Here is a 13578-nt window from a genome sequence, read left to right as displayed (position 1 = left end):
AACAGTTTATTGATTTTCAGAGTATCGTTTCAACAATAGAAGTGCTTCCCTGAATGTGTGAGGAATACCACTTAATAGATGTTCGAGTGTCAGATGAGAGGGCGAAGCAACAACGATTCTTACACTTGTACCGACGCAAACTGGTTTCTTTCTAAGACGTTTAAGTTTATTGCGACACGTGGATACACGCTTTCGAGTACAAAAGAAGAATTACTATGTTCAGAATATTGCATACAATATTTTCTGAACGCAATGAACGTGTTTCAACTCATAAGAGGTCGGTTATGACGCTCGAATTCTTCCTAGAACAATAACGATTATTTCCAGGAAAGTAGAATTTGCACTTGTTCGCAGCTTCCATATTTCATAAATAATTCCTAACTTTTAAGAGGAGCACTTCTATAAATTTGTTGGTGAGAAATAATGGCGATGAAATACATTTTGTTAACTAAAAATTTATATATCAGCCATTTGCATACTCCTCTCCGTGTAATTATTGTAATGTAAAATATGCAAAATTTACCAGATTGTCATTTGAATTAGGGCATAAGCGTTTATGGAGAGAAAGTATAAATGACATCGAGCACGGTGTATGGCTGTTAGTCGTGACGAGCCGCACGCACGATGCATTACCCGCTCCACGTGAGTATAAGTACTCTAATACGATCCTCGTTCATAGAAAACAAAAAGAAGAGCCGCTCTATTGCAACTACGAAGACAATATTTGTTCCACATCGATGCAACATGCGGTAACCACTTTCTAAATAAAAACCAAGAAAAATATATTTGGCTTATACACAATAAGCTATTCTTCGTTTGCATAGTCCATCAACCTGTCCACTTTTGTGACATACGCGATGCTTTGGGTAAATTATAACTCTAAAATTGATAAAACTTGGCTAATTTTTATTTTTACTTAAAGTAAATCAATAAAATAATTATAAAACGGATTACCTTGTTTTTATATTTGGTATAAAATACCCTGAGAAGTTTCTTTAATGTGACGCACAACAATGTTCCAGTTAACTACTCAAATATGTTATAATAAAATTTTCAAATATAAATTAAAAATAAACGTAGAAGCAGTGTAGCTTTTTAAATAATAGTGTAAATATTCATAGCTAATTAACACCTACTGATAATTTACTGCCGCATGGTGCATCGCATGTTTCAACTTGAAGAGATAATCTGTCTGCTGACGCGTTCGTGACAGTTTAGAAGCAATAAATAACGAAGTTTATTCCATTTTTATTGCACAGTACAACCCCTCTAATGGGACAAGACAAATTTAAATGAATTTATTAGTGTGGAGTGCAGTTTGCAGCCCTGCAAATCCTCCAGTGGCGTCGGTTGTGATTGGTACGACAATAGAGTTTACGTAATCGCCATGATTTATTACGGTTTGTGAATAATGTGCTGCACAGGTGTTGTACGAGATTTATGGGCGTCGGATAAATTTTAATGAACTTCTGTTCTACAATGAGTCTTCTGCGAACTTTGTATCCATGTAAATACATATATATTCAAAAGTGCACGTCCTTGCGAGAAGAAAGGATTAGACGTTGCATAATCATGCTAATTACGATCCGAGTATAACAATATGAGATCTTATGTTTCTTGTGTTCGCAGAATGCATTCCACTTAAATTACGCGAATTAATCGTAAATAAAATTGTTTAATCAGAGGGAGTTCCATTAAATACAGGTTGTCGATGAGAGTATACTAATTGTCGGATAGGTGTTGCTTCGTATTTCATTTCTATGGATATTTATAACAGAAACTTGTCGTTTTAATTGATTGCAGTTAATTATCGAACGTGGATTTGTGTCGAGGGTGAAAATTTATTTAAGGTGTTGGGAAGGTTAAAATTGGATCATTTGTTTGATATATGTGGAGTCTGGGGAATTGATTCGAGGATGGGAGAACAGTGCACCTTATTTTAGATCACGATAGTGGCCATTCACGGGGGCATGGCCGCGTATAAATATAGCCACACGTGCTTTATTGCGATCGCGTAATACGTTGCTCATAGAAATCAACCTGAATGGATTAACTATGAATGGAGCGCGACATAATCCCTCTCTCCCTCTCTGCATTAATTATTTACTGATTACCTAAGTCTATTTAAGTATCTATACTTACAACCATCTTTTTTAAACCCTTATATTATTATTCTTTTATTTAAAGTTTCCAGTTACTGTATCGTAAATACTATCAAGTGATTATATAATTCAGAATTATTTTTATACTTAGAAATATTGAAAGAAAATGCATGTAAAAAGATACTAGAACAACTTTCCTTCAAAGAAAGAATTTGCGCCGTGTCTATAATAGAAACCATTGAATGATGAGTTTCAGACTAATTTGCTATTGTATAACAGTATTATTACGATGTGGAAAAATGTCGAACCCAGTAAGTAGTAATTCGCAGATTTTTTTTTCTAACGAACTGCAATGACGATAATTGCAGTTCGCTTTCCTGCTTTCTTCCATGCGTGCCGTAAATTTCATAATGTAACGTCGATATTACACAACGCCAGTCAATTGTTTTCTCAATCACTCGCGATCAATTTTGTTCTTAGAATTCCGTGAATTTCAGGAAGCAATAAGTTCGTCGCGATCGATTGATTCGTCAAGCGTTTCTGCCGCGCGGGGAAACAGGTTCCATCCGTAGAAATGAACAATATTGATTGCTTTCCTTTACTGGAATGTTGTACTCTATGACAAACCATGAATACCGGTGATTCTTCTCTAATCGTCGCTGCTAACCATAAATATTGACGTACGATCATTGTCCAAATGATAGAGGCATCGCTGAACCCTTCTACTAATATAAATGACTCACGATTAGAATTACGCATTGAGATGTTCTTATGGAAAATGGTAATGCACACGAAGAGCTGGTTAGATGAAGACAGGTGCGAAGTGAATTGAAAATTCCAGTAGCATTACGCTTAAAAATTGGGGGAAGGAATTGTTCAATTATTATTTATGCATGTTTGTTCTAGTATCATAAACTTCCTCCGGTATTAACGCATCTATTTCATTTTTCGTGTGTGATGAATTTAATAAGCACAGAAACTTTCGTGACTTTTAATTTTGGAGTTTGCAGAATAAAGATACTATTCGGTTGGTACATATGCAATATCGTTTTTCTAGTGTTTCAATTGCTCGAGCCAATAACATTCATTTTACTCAATTCAATCAATCAAATGTTTCAAAAATATTTAGTATGGTTAAAGTTTCATTTGTATGTACGACATTTCATATGCACCAATCTAACAACTGTGTTGCAATAATGCCAAAGCTTCAAAATCTCCTTTCAACGCCTACAAAAGATTTTCTGTGGGGGTCGGGAGTGTAATTTTCCCAAATTTCTTTAACTCGAACAATTTTACAATCGCACGCATTTTCGCAATTTCCAATACCACAGTCCGCAGAAGGCAGCTATTGAGCGCGTCGCAAACATTTCAAAACTCCCAGACGTCGCACGAGGAGTTCCTACTCTTCCATCTTGGCGATTGCACCCTCGAAAATTTGCACAATCGGTCGCAGTATAGCATCGAAAGCAAGTGTGTCACGTATGAAGCGTGCGTACACGCGTTGCGTCACGCAATGACAAATAAAACATCGTATTACGGAAAATTGCTGGCCACGATAACGCGGAGGGGGGGGGGGGGGTTCATTACGTGGCACGCGTTACGCAGTCAAAAGGGAAGCGGAGATTTTCGCGATACAAAGCGAAGGAATGCCGACGATTCCCGGTTCTGACTCTAGCTTTTGTCCTGTTGCAGATTACGGTGCTCTGCACGGGGTTCTGGATACTTCGTGGCGATGCGCACGCAGTGAAAACCGGAGTCAGTAAGCAGATCATTATGTCGTTCTGGGAACCCGTGAATGGGACTGCTCGTCCTTGAACTACTTTTTAAAACAATAACGATTGCACTTTAAAGCACCGACACGAACGAGTGACATCGTTTCTATCATTTTTTTTTTATCATGGAAGCTACTAGAATTGCTAGGAACAATCGAGTCAGTGTCATCGAGAACATTGTTGCAGGGAGTGCTTATTAAACTTTCGAGGACCATTAAGACTGTGCTTCAAGACTTCATTTTTTGGCTGCTCCAATATCTATTGTCAGTCCTATTCTTGAGTTAAAATAATCCAGAGTTCCAGAGTTCTTCAGTAAACGTAGAGGGCACGAATACTTACTGGTTTGAATGTATACACCCTCGCAAAATTTGTGAGTCAAATTACTAGATTTTGGTCCTCTCCATTGAACGTATACTCCAAAAACACTGTATTACAAAATCTGCACGTAAAAACACAATATTATCAATCGATTTACTGCCCAAAATAAAAATTCCTCACTAGCTTAATATACGGTCTCTGAAACAGACCAAAACACAGTTCAAAATTTTGAATAACCGGTACAAAAACACTCTGCCGTTCAAAACAGGTAATTTCAGACGACATTCTTTATTATTATGCATTTGTGCGTCACGTGACAGGAACAGGTAGTCGATGGAAATGTCAGATGAATAAATTAAGCACAATTGCAAAATTATCTAAAATTGGTCAGTTTCGTATCCGCGGAATTGGGGCAGGTTTTAAAGGGAGAAAGTGCAAGTGACATCTTGCGTGATGCATGTCTGTTGTACGATGCATCAATCAACGCACGCAAGTTCTCGTTGACAGAGGTAAAACAAAACCTCTAGGCATTCACTCGAAGGCAGTTTACTCGAAGTTTCTCAATATACAGTGGGGTCCTCGACTTTCGCACACAATTGCTTCCTGAAAGTGGAGCGAATGTTGAATCACGAAAGTAGAGGGATGTAAACAAATATTCCATGAACAATTTTTCATTGTTTGACATTTTCTTTTGGCTTAAAAAATTGAATTTTTAAAAATGTGCGAATTCGAGGGCCGCCTGTAATTTTCTTTCGTAATATTATTCACGAAATATTCTAAACTCTTTATTCGCGCGACAGATCCCGAGGTGCTGACGTCGTTCGCGAAGAACGTCGCATCGGTCCTGTCGTCTACCTTGCTGAGCGACTTCCAAGACTCTTCGTCGAACCAGACCTCGAATTGGGGCTTCCAGAAAAAAGCGCATGAGACGCAGTCATTAAACGCGGGGATCCCCGAGGTAGGAAATCCACCAATCGCGGATAAGGTTGTGGGTCGATTCAAGAGGTTCACAGAAAAACGCCAAGTCCCCAACGAGGGAAGAAACGAACTCCAGAATGGTTACCTGTCGTCGAACCTGCCTCGTTACTCGAATAACTACAACTACGAGTCCTTCAAACCGTATCAATTCGCAGCGAATCGAGAGCCACCGCTTCGACCTGAAGAATCGAATATCGAAGGTACGGAGAACATAAATCCTGACACCAGGGACAACTCCATCGACGCTGACATCAACGCAGGCCCTTTTCACTACTCCAATAACTATCACAGAAGGATTCCTGAATTCAAATACAAGCCTGACGTGGTCGACCCTTTGCCCAACGCGAATCAGTATGGCCAGTTAGGCTTCCCTCATTACAATCACTTGCAGCAGACACCAGGACCTCCTCCTGCCCAATCCTTGAACGTGGACGGGCTCGAGCCCAACTCAGGACCCAACGGGAACATTCCGCCAGCTAGATTGGCGAACAGACCGTATAATTTGAATTACCAAGGTCCCTTCCCTGGTCCTCAGCGGTCGCCAGTCTACAGACAGCCAGGATTCATCTACCCCAATGTCGAAGGGAACGGTCAGCCACCGTCGCCAAGACCAGAACAGATCGAAAATAATCCGTCCAGATTGACCGAGGACCAGAATCAAGGCCAGTCTGCCGTAGCTGGTTACGATTTCCATCCTGGTTTTCCCTATCGACCTTATCCCGGTGGATTCTACGGATCACCTCCATTTTATGGAGGTCCTTACTATCCATTCAATGGCACTTTCAATCCAGGCGACGTTGGACCACCTGGAGGCAATTTTACGAATGGCCAATTTCCAAATGGTTTCCCTGGATACGGATTCAATCCGTATGGTCCTTACTATCCTAACTTCAACGGGAAACCTCCGCATCAAAATCCTCCTGAGAACGCTGGAAACGCCGAGCAATCAAACGGCGGCCAAGGGAATGGTAACGCCACGGGCAATCCACCTTACGGGTACCCGTATCCACCCAATGGTCCATTTTACGATCTCCCAGGAGTCGTAGGAGTCGTGGGACCAATTAATGGAGTACCTTACCATCGTTACCATCACAGCTTCGATCATTTCATTCCACGAATCAAAGTGGCACCATACCTGTACCCAGAGCCTTACGGACCTTTTATCCCAGGTCCTTATTATCCATTCGGTGGACCGTTCCCCAAACATAATGGCAATCCACAAGGAATGATGCCTGATAATTCCGCGAAACCCGTGGAGGCCGAGAAGGTCGAGGGCGCCGAGGGTCCAGCGATGCCTGCGAACGGCGACGCGGAAGTGATATCGGAGAGCAAACCGGATGAAGTCGAAACCTTGCCTTCGAATGGCAACGAGAAGTTTCGTTTTCCTTGGCACCTGTATGGGAATGACGACAAACTCGCGCGGGAGGTTAATATAGGATTCGCTAAGAGGGATTCGGATGATTAGGATTAAGAGAGTGAATTCTCTGGATGGGATGGAATTTAATTTAGCTATTTATGTCGACTTCATTTGTACTAAGGATATTATTGAAGAACAGAAATGTCAAGCGAAATGTTCATTAATCTGCCTTTTAGTTATCTCTTCACTCCATTGGCATACAGTGTTAATACAGTCAGTATTATAAATATTCTTACCCTATGTGTCTATTAAAGAAGTTTGTCTAAATTAAATAATAGGTTCGATGTTCTCAAGCAAATGTTTCATTATAAATATGTACATGGATAAACTTTACACTTTACATTATATATATATTGCATATATTTGCATATATTTGTTTAAATATTATATATATAATATATATATATAATATTATATATATTATATATATATTATATATATATTATATATATTATATATATATATATATATATTTGTTTAAATTAAATGATAAATTTATCTGGAAACATCAAATTTATCATTTAATTTAAACAAATTTCTTCAATAGACATATTTATGAGACTGACTGCATATCTTTGTTTAACTCCTAACATATAAATAGGTAGTTTGACTGTTAATAGGTGGAATTTCATCATAGGTGACAATAATCAGCCTCTAATCGAGCAATTTACATGAGTATGGCCTTTCAACGAAGGAATAAAAGAAAATTTTAGAAAAAAAATGGTCAAGGAGTTACGAATACATACGGTGCTGTAGTGAGATACTGATCTATATAAACTTGTAGAAATTCTGAATTCTTCCTACATTTATTATATGTTTGCATTTTAAGTGTAGTTTCCATTCCATTCTCCTTCAAATTGCATATAAGTATTAAAGTATTAAATATATATTTTTATTCTTATCATTCTATTTTTATAACGAACCATTACCAATCTACATATTATGGCATTCCCTGTAACTATTTGTACCAACTCAAGTTACATAAATATACATAACTAGCAATCAACAGACGTTGTCGACGACCCCTTCGTAGAAATTCTATATTCTTCCTATATTTATTATATGTCTGCATTTTAAGTTTCCATTCTTCTTCGAATTGCATGTATGTAAGCATTAAAATGTTAAATATATATTTTAATTCGAAAATAATTATACTATTTTGATTACATATTCCATTGATCCTTGTAATTTTTATTTTTATAACGAACCATTGTTAATCTACATATTATAGTATTCCCTGTAACTATACCAACTCAAGTTACATAAACATGCACGACTGACAATCAACAAACGTGTCGACGACTCCTGTCACGATAATCCGCCTTCCCTTTAATTTTCTCTTCGTTCAGTTGACATATTTACCGTCGTCGTTCTCTTTTCAATGAAAGCACCTGTCCATTCACGATGCACGTTACGAAACCGTTCCCTCGAGCAATGATTAAAACAAATAAACGCCTCCCGTTGAACGTCGCGCGGCTGATTTCGATCGTCCTCGGCTCGCTCGTCGCAAAAAGGACAGATGGAAAAATCGCAAAGTGATTCGAGTCGCGATCGACGGAAAAATGTAATTGGCAGCTGACACGGTGTTCGCCACGACACGTGCCGTAACTTGGCATTGGTCAGCGATGCGTTCCCATGGTTATGATACACAAAAAGGTTCCCATAGCTCTGGTTGGCCTTATCCTGCAATTATGCGCCGTGCCTACGGTGCGTGCCAACTACGGTCTGATAATTTTCGTGGCCTCCATCGGGAAGATTTTGCATACGCGTGTCGCCTATTAATGAAGATTATCGACTGACGGCGGTAGCAAAACTGTGCTGGAAAGTCTGAGTTTGAGTATAGTCAGGGTTTGGCAATTTTAATGTTGGATTATTCGTTGAATGAGTCAGTTTTGTTTTTCAAGGAGATTCTTTTGCAATATAATCAAGCTTCAAATGTGAAAGAAATAAAGTATTGAAAGCTTTATGCATGAATATAGTATAGTTAGCCAAATATTGTAAAACTCCTCTATAAAATTGGGTACTTACCTGTCAGAGAAACACTCGTGTAAAGGGTGAACCAAACCTGCTGTCCTCGGCGCGATCATTCGTTCGAGATTGATAACTAGAACAGAGCTGTGAAATCGATTTATCGCGACACCTTCAAGGTGAATATATCACTACACGTAATAGGCGGAAAATCCTTCGACGTTAGCAATATTGATCGCGTATTCCGGGGAAATAGCGTGAAAACAGGAAAAAATGATCACGTAACAGGCAGAATTAGATCTTGAGTGTTTTAGACGCGATGACTCACGGCAAGTATCGGTGGGAATTATTTAGCATAAACAGAGATTGATCTTAAGATCTCGATTTGGAGCCTCGATGATTTAAATCAGAGATCCTCCCATCGAACCATACTTAGGAAATAAAAATAAAAAGTACAACGCTATAAATCATTGTTTTTATTGATTATTATTCACTCTTTATTTATTTAAGGATTAAGGACACCTGTTTAAGTACATTCATAATTTGCTTAGAATAAAGGGAAATCCAACAGAATTGCACAAATTACATTAATTAACTGAATAATGTCGGAAGTCAAGTATAAATTTAGAGATGCAGCAATAATCCGCAACGACTTCCCACAGAGGAAAGCGGCCCGCTATTCATGAATCACATAGTCACGCGATTTTTTTTCTCGCGAAACGATATAATTACTCATCGCGTGCACGACGATCAATTATGCGATACGCGTGGAAGACGTTCTGTGTCTTTTCTCGAATCATCGACAGATTTCAATGCAAAGTATGAGGTAATGCACTCGAAGTCGTAAACACGTAAACAAATACACTTTCTATGGAGCGTGTCGTACATCGTCGAATAAGTCGAGTGTTTCCAATAATAAAAAGCTAATATCATTCCCCATAAACATCAGAATGCTTTCAGCAATCCATCGAGCGCAATTACTATCGGTATCAGTTGCGATACATTACCCATTTACTGTAATTAATGGCAAACGCATCCTCGGTACCACACGTGGCGCAACAATTTTTTTTTTTCGCGATTTCATCCCACGACATGCACCATGTAATTTCACCATTTTGTAACGACGATCTCCTCCTCCTCGATTTTGTCACGCAACCTTTGACTTTTCTTCTTTCTTGGGGCCGAATCGAGCATTTCATTCTAGCTTTGGGTTTCGATTTTTTTTTTGTATCATTATCAATATATTTTGAAAAATCCTTTAGAATGTTATTAACCCTTAACATTCCAAATTTGTTCAGATTTTTATTTGTTCAATTTTTTTTCTTATAACTCCCTATTATTTTATGTGTTTTATCAAAAATGTACTTCGAAACACAGTTTCTTGATTCGGACTAACTTTAAACGTATTCTATTATTAATTATATTGAAAATAGATTGAAAACTATGTAGTAATCTAATATTGATGGAACGTCTAAATTTTTCAATTGAAAAATATTAATAATGAAAAGACTAAATACATATAAAAATTAGATTTTAGTTCATATGTATAAACATGATATCGAATGTAACTCGATATAGGAGTGCAAAGAGGTAATAGATGGAGAAAGACAGTATGTAAAGTACACGTACATTAATGAGAATGTAGATACTATTTCTACTTGGTCGAACGATCCATTTCTAATTGAAGAAAAATATAAATATGTGTTCATATTTGGCAAGTTTTTTGACGATTGAACCCGTGGTCTGGTAACGTAAAATTATGTTTGTGTATATATACGAAAGCAGAATTGAGAAACGTAATAGAACGTTTCGTTGACGTTGGATTGGAACCGTCAATGAATTTGGATGTCAAGGCGCTGTTCACAGGGCGTGCATGTGTGACCATCCCGAAACGCGTTACTGCATCGTGTCTCTTTCATAATGACGCATTGCATTCGCATAATCTCAGGGTAACAATACCGGGCATTGCTATTAGTGTTAACAGAGGAAAGCCAATACGAAGGCTGGGAAAATTGTTGTTGGGGGCCGCGACGAGACCAGCCTTTCTTATAAAAGAACCGGGGACCAACGTTAGACAGACAGTGCTACTGATAGATCCAGAAAAATTAGTGCAACTTGCTCGAGGAACAAACAGGCTAGTGTCAGCTGACAGAGAATGGCTTGCTTGAAACTTGTAAGTCAACGAACAAAGGCCAGCAAACTGAAATTCATTTTTTATAATAATACAGTTTAATATACAAAATATCTACTTTTCAATGATCGTGTTGACACCTTTCCTATTTTCCATGATTAATTAAATGAATAGTTCGGTAGAAAGAAATTTAATAAAAGATCAGTGATTATAGGGTGTGAAATATACAAACAGTGGGAAGGACTTCAGTTGAGTTCATAAGTGTAAAATTTTGGCAAATTGTTTGATTTTTATATATGAATTGTCTACCATACATCAAATAATATTTCTATAATGATATTAAAAGTGAAGAGTAAGTGATGAAAGCAAAGAAAATTAATTATTAAGACCTATTCAACCACTAATTGATAGTACTATTTTTCATTTTTATAGGTGGAAAGAAAAATTCTATTCCACCTTACTAATTTATTTCCATGAATTAAGAGCCAAAACAGATAACTTCATGTCTCGTCTTCAATCCTTGCAGTACACATTCCTGCTGCTGGCTGTCATAATCGGCATCGTCGCTGCAAAACCAGGATATTTGGGTGGATACGGCGGATTCGGAGGGTACGGCGGCGGTTACTATCCGTACCTGTACGGATACAGATACCCATTTTACGGATATGGACTTGGTTACGGACACTATGGTAAGAGAACATTCATAATTTCACAATGAGACTCGATACGCGCCACAACCGCCCTCAACGTCAATGAATCTTTTGTACACGCTTCGATATTCGGTTAGATTCGATATTGCGTCAAGTTTTAGCATTTTAAAAGGAGGTTGATGTGAGGCAATTATTGAGAATTATCACATGTTCCAAAATTATGGGATAGGCTGAAGTATGCAAATTCCTCGTGGAAGAAGAAATCGAAAAAATCCTGTTTTGCTTTGTAATTAGGCGCTTCGTCCTCGAGATAGGAGTAATTAAAATTCATAAATTTGACTTCTGGGGCGTTCTGACACCTGTACACGTTACACACGCAATGATGCACCTTCGCATATGTTACACCGCTGACAGTGCTGCACCGAATACAATTGGCCGATCTTTAATGCACCATTGGATTTATTTGTTCTTCGTGAATTGAACACAAACTTCTCGTACTTCTGTAGCTTTAAATTCCATGTAAATTTTCATTTGTCAATGCATTGAATGGATACTTTGATTTAATTTTGTTGAACTACAATTGTGCACAGTATAAAATTTCCGATATCTAAAAGAAAAACTTTTCTATTCCATTACCACGAGGAATTTGCTTGCGAATGAATTTCAGTTGAATTTTCCTAATAATTTTAAACCACCCTGCAAAGTTATTTCCTAAAATTCAAGACGTGTACTTTCGTGCGATGCCTCTAAGTGTTAATTTTCCCCGATTTTCCTACCACGTTTTCGGCCTAAATCGTACAGCAAACAAAACATTCATCGACGTTGTGCACACGATCGGTCTCAATGTGGATGAAACATTCATCGACGTTACTTTGTCTTCCTAATGTGCTTTTCCCCTTTAGGCTTAGGCTATGGTCATGGATATGGTTATGGTCACGGATTCGGCCACTTCGGTGGCTATCACTAATCGAAAAGACGACCATTTGGATTCCACGATACACGATATAGGAAGGAAAGACGTTTAGAACGATCTTAGTACCGATTCTATTGTCGTAATCTCGTTTTACAACATTGGGAACCGTGCTGTACGGAACGCGTCTACTTTTCGTCACTCGAAGGCAATCGCTATCTTCACTTCCGGTGCAAACTGCATTTATTGTTTCTCTCACAAAACCCTGAATGTTAATCACGACGAAATTAAAGCAATAACGAACACATACTTCTTAAACAGACCAGCAGTGTCTGATGATACTTTATATTCTTTACATCGTTGAAGATTGTGCAACACGAATAAATAAACCATAAATTTGAAATGGAAATATAATTTTTGAAACGTCTTATTATCGAGCCATTCTCGATGCACGACACATTTCTAAGATAATACATCCTTCATTGAATGAATAACATATATGTTTTTATATTTGTGACACTAAAACGATGATGGAAGTGCTGCTTCATTTTAAACTGTGGCTTAACAATTTCTGTCGTTGAGTAAAATTCAAAGAAGGCATTACTGTTTAGGCTTATAACTAAGAATGTATTGTTATTGTTAAGATTGTTGAATAAATTCCTCTTTATTTCCTGCTACTTCCACACTTAAGATTGGGCTTCGCAAGTTTCTGATTCGGAACTGTTTCAGAGGAATGTCTACCCTTTTCATATCTCAGAAGTCATTGCATTTGGCTTTTACGACATTAATCGCCTTAGGTGTTGAACTTCGCAACACAAAGCCACTGTTGTTCAGTCGCATGTCCCAAAAGTAGCTATTATACAATAACCGGCCTTGTCTGCATCCGGTTACAGATCACTGCCGCGTGTGTATCATCTCTGAATACTTGGGGGTCGTGGATATCATTGCAAACGATCTCTGTGTGGTTGTTATTAAATTCCACGCCTCTTTCCAGAGTCTCACGAGTCAAAAATGGTTAGTCATTAAAGTCCCTGGCAAGTTGAAAGTTTGATCTCGGCCTTGTCAATGTCGGTTCCTTCGGCTCGTTCGCTCTTAATTCTTCAAAAAACGTATTATTATCATTATTATTACTGTAGGAGTCTCTACGAAAAGTAAGCCACGGAGATTCGAACCCACGATCCTCGGATCCATAGTCGATCGCTTTTCCTACACGACCAATCCCACACCCTACGATTCATGTTCTTCTTTGACTCCTTATTTTTGGGTATTGAGGGCGCCATACTACATTATTATTATTATTATTATTATTATTATTATTATTATTATTATTAT

At 38.1% G+C, this 13578-nt stretch overlaps 2 protein-coding genes across 2 annotated transcripts; both read left to right on the top strand.

Moving 5' to 3' along the window:
• Window positions 1–602: 602 nt before the first annotated feature.
• LOC128889131 (collagen alpha-5(IV) chain-like) lies at window positions 603–6911 on the top strand. The gene is made up of 3 exons (XM_054146525.1): window positions 603–642; window positions 3795–3861; window positions 4993–6911. The coding sequence occupies exons 1-3, from the start codon at window positions 625–627 to the stop codon at window positions 6633–6635; spliced, it is 1728 nt and encodes a 575-aa protein (XP_054002500.1). The 5' UTR covers window positions 603–624; the 3' UTR covers window positions 6636–6911.
• A 3681-nt stretch (window positions 6912–10592) lies between these two features.
• LOC128889050 (keratin-associated protein 19-2-like) lies at window positions 10593–12923 on the top strand. The gene is made up of 3 exons (XM_054146358.1): window positions 10593–10728; window positions 11213–11375; window positions 12239–12923. Exons 1-3 carry the CDS (start codon window positions 10711–10713, stop codon window positions 12301–12303), a joined length of 246 nt encoding a protein of 81 aa, XP_054002333.1. The 5' UTR covers window positions 10593–10710; the 3' UTR covers window positions 12304–12923.
• The last annotated feature ends 655 nt before the right edge of the window (window positions 12924–13578 follow it).

This window comes from Hylaeus anthracinus, unplaced genomic scaffold (genome assembly GCF_026225885.1).
Source record: "Hylaeus anthracinus isolate JK02 unplaced genomic scaffold, UHH_iyHylAnth1.0_haploid 11994, whole genome shotgun sequence".
NCBI lineage: Eukaryota > Metazoa > Arthropoda > Insecta > Hymenoptera > Colletidae > Hylaeus > Hylaeus anthracinus.
Note: the sequence above shows the minus strand (reverse complement) of the source record. Positions and strands in the feature narration are given on the sequence as shown.

Excerpts from the sequence above, each read along its gene's own strand:
- LOC128889131 (XM_054146525.1), top strand. Across the intron at positions 3,862-4,992 it reads CGCAGTGAAAACCGGAGTCA|ATCCCGAGGTGCTGACGTCG; the intron begins GTAAGCAGATCA and ends TTCGCGCGACAG.
- LOC128889050 (XM_054146358.1), top strand. Across the intron at positions 11,376-12,238 it reads ACTTGGTTACGGACACTATG|GCTTAGGCTATGGTCATGGA; the intron begins GTAAGAGAACAT and ends TTTCCCCTTTAG.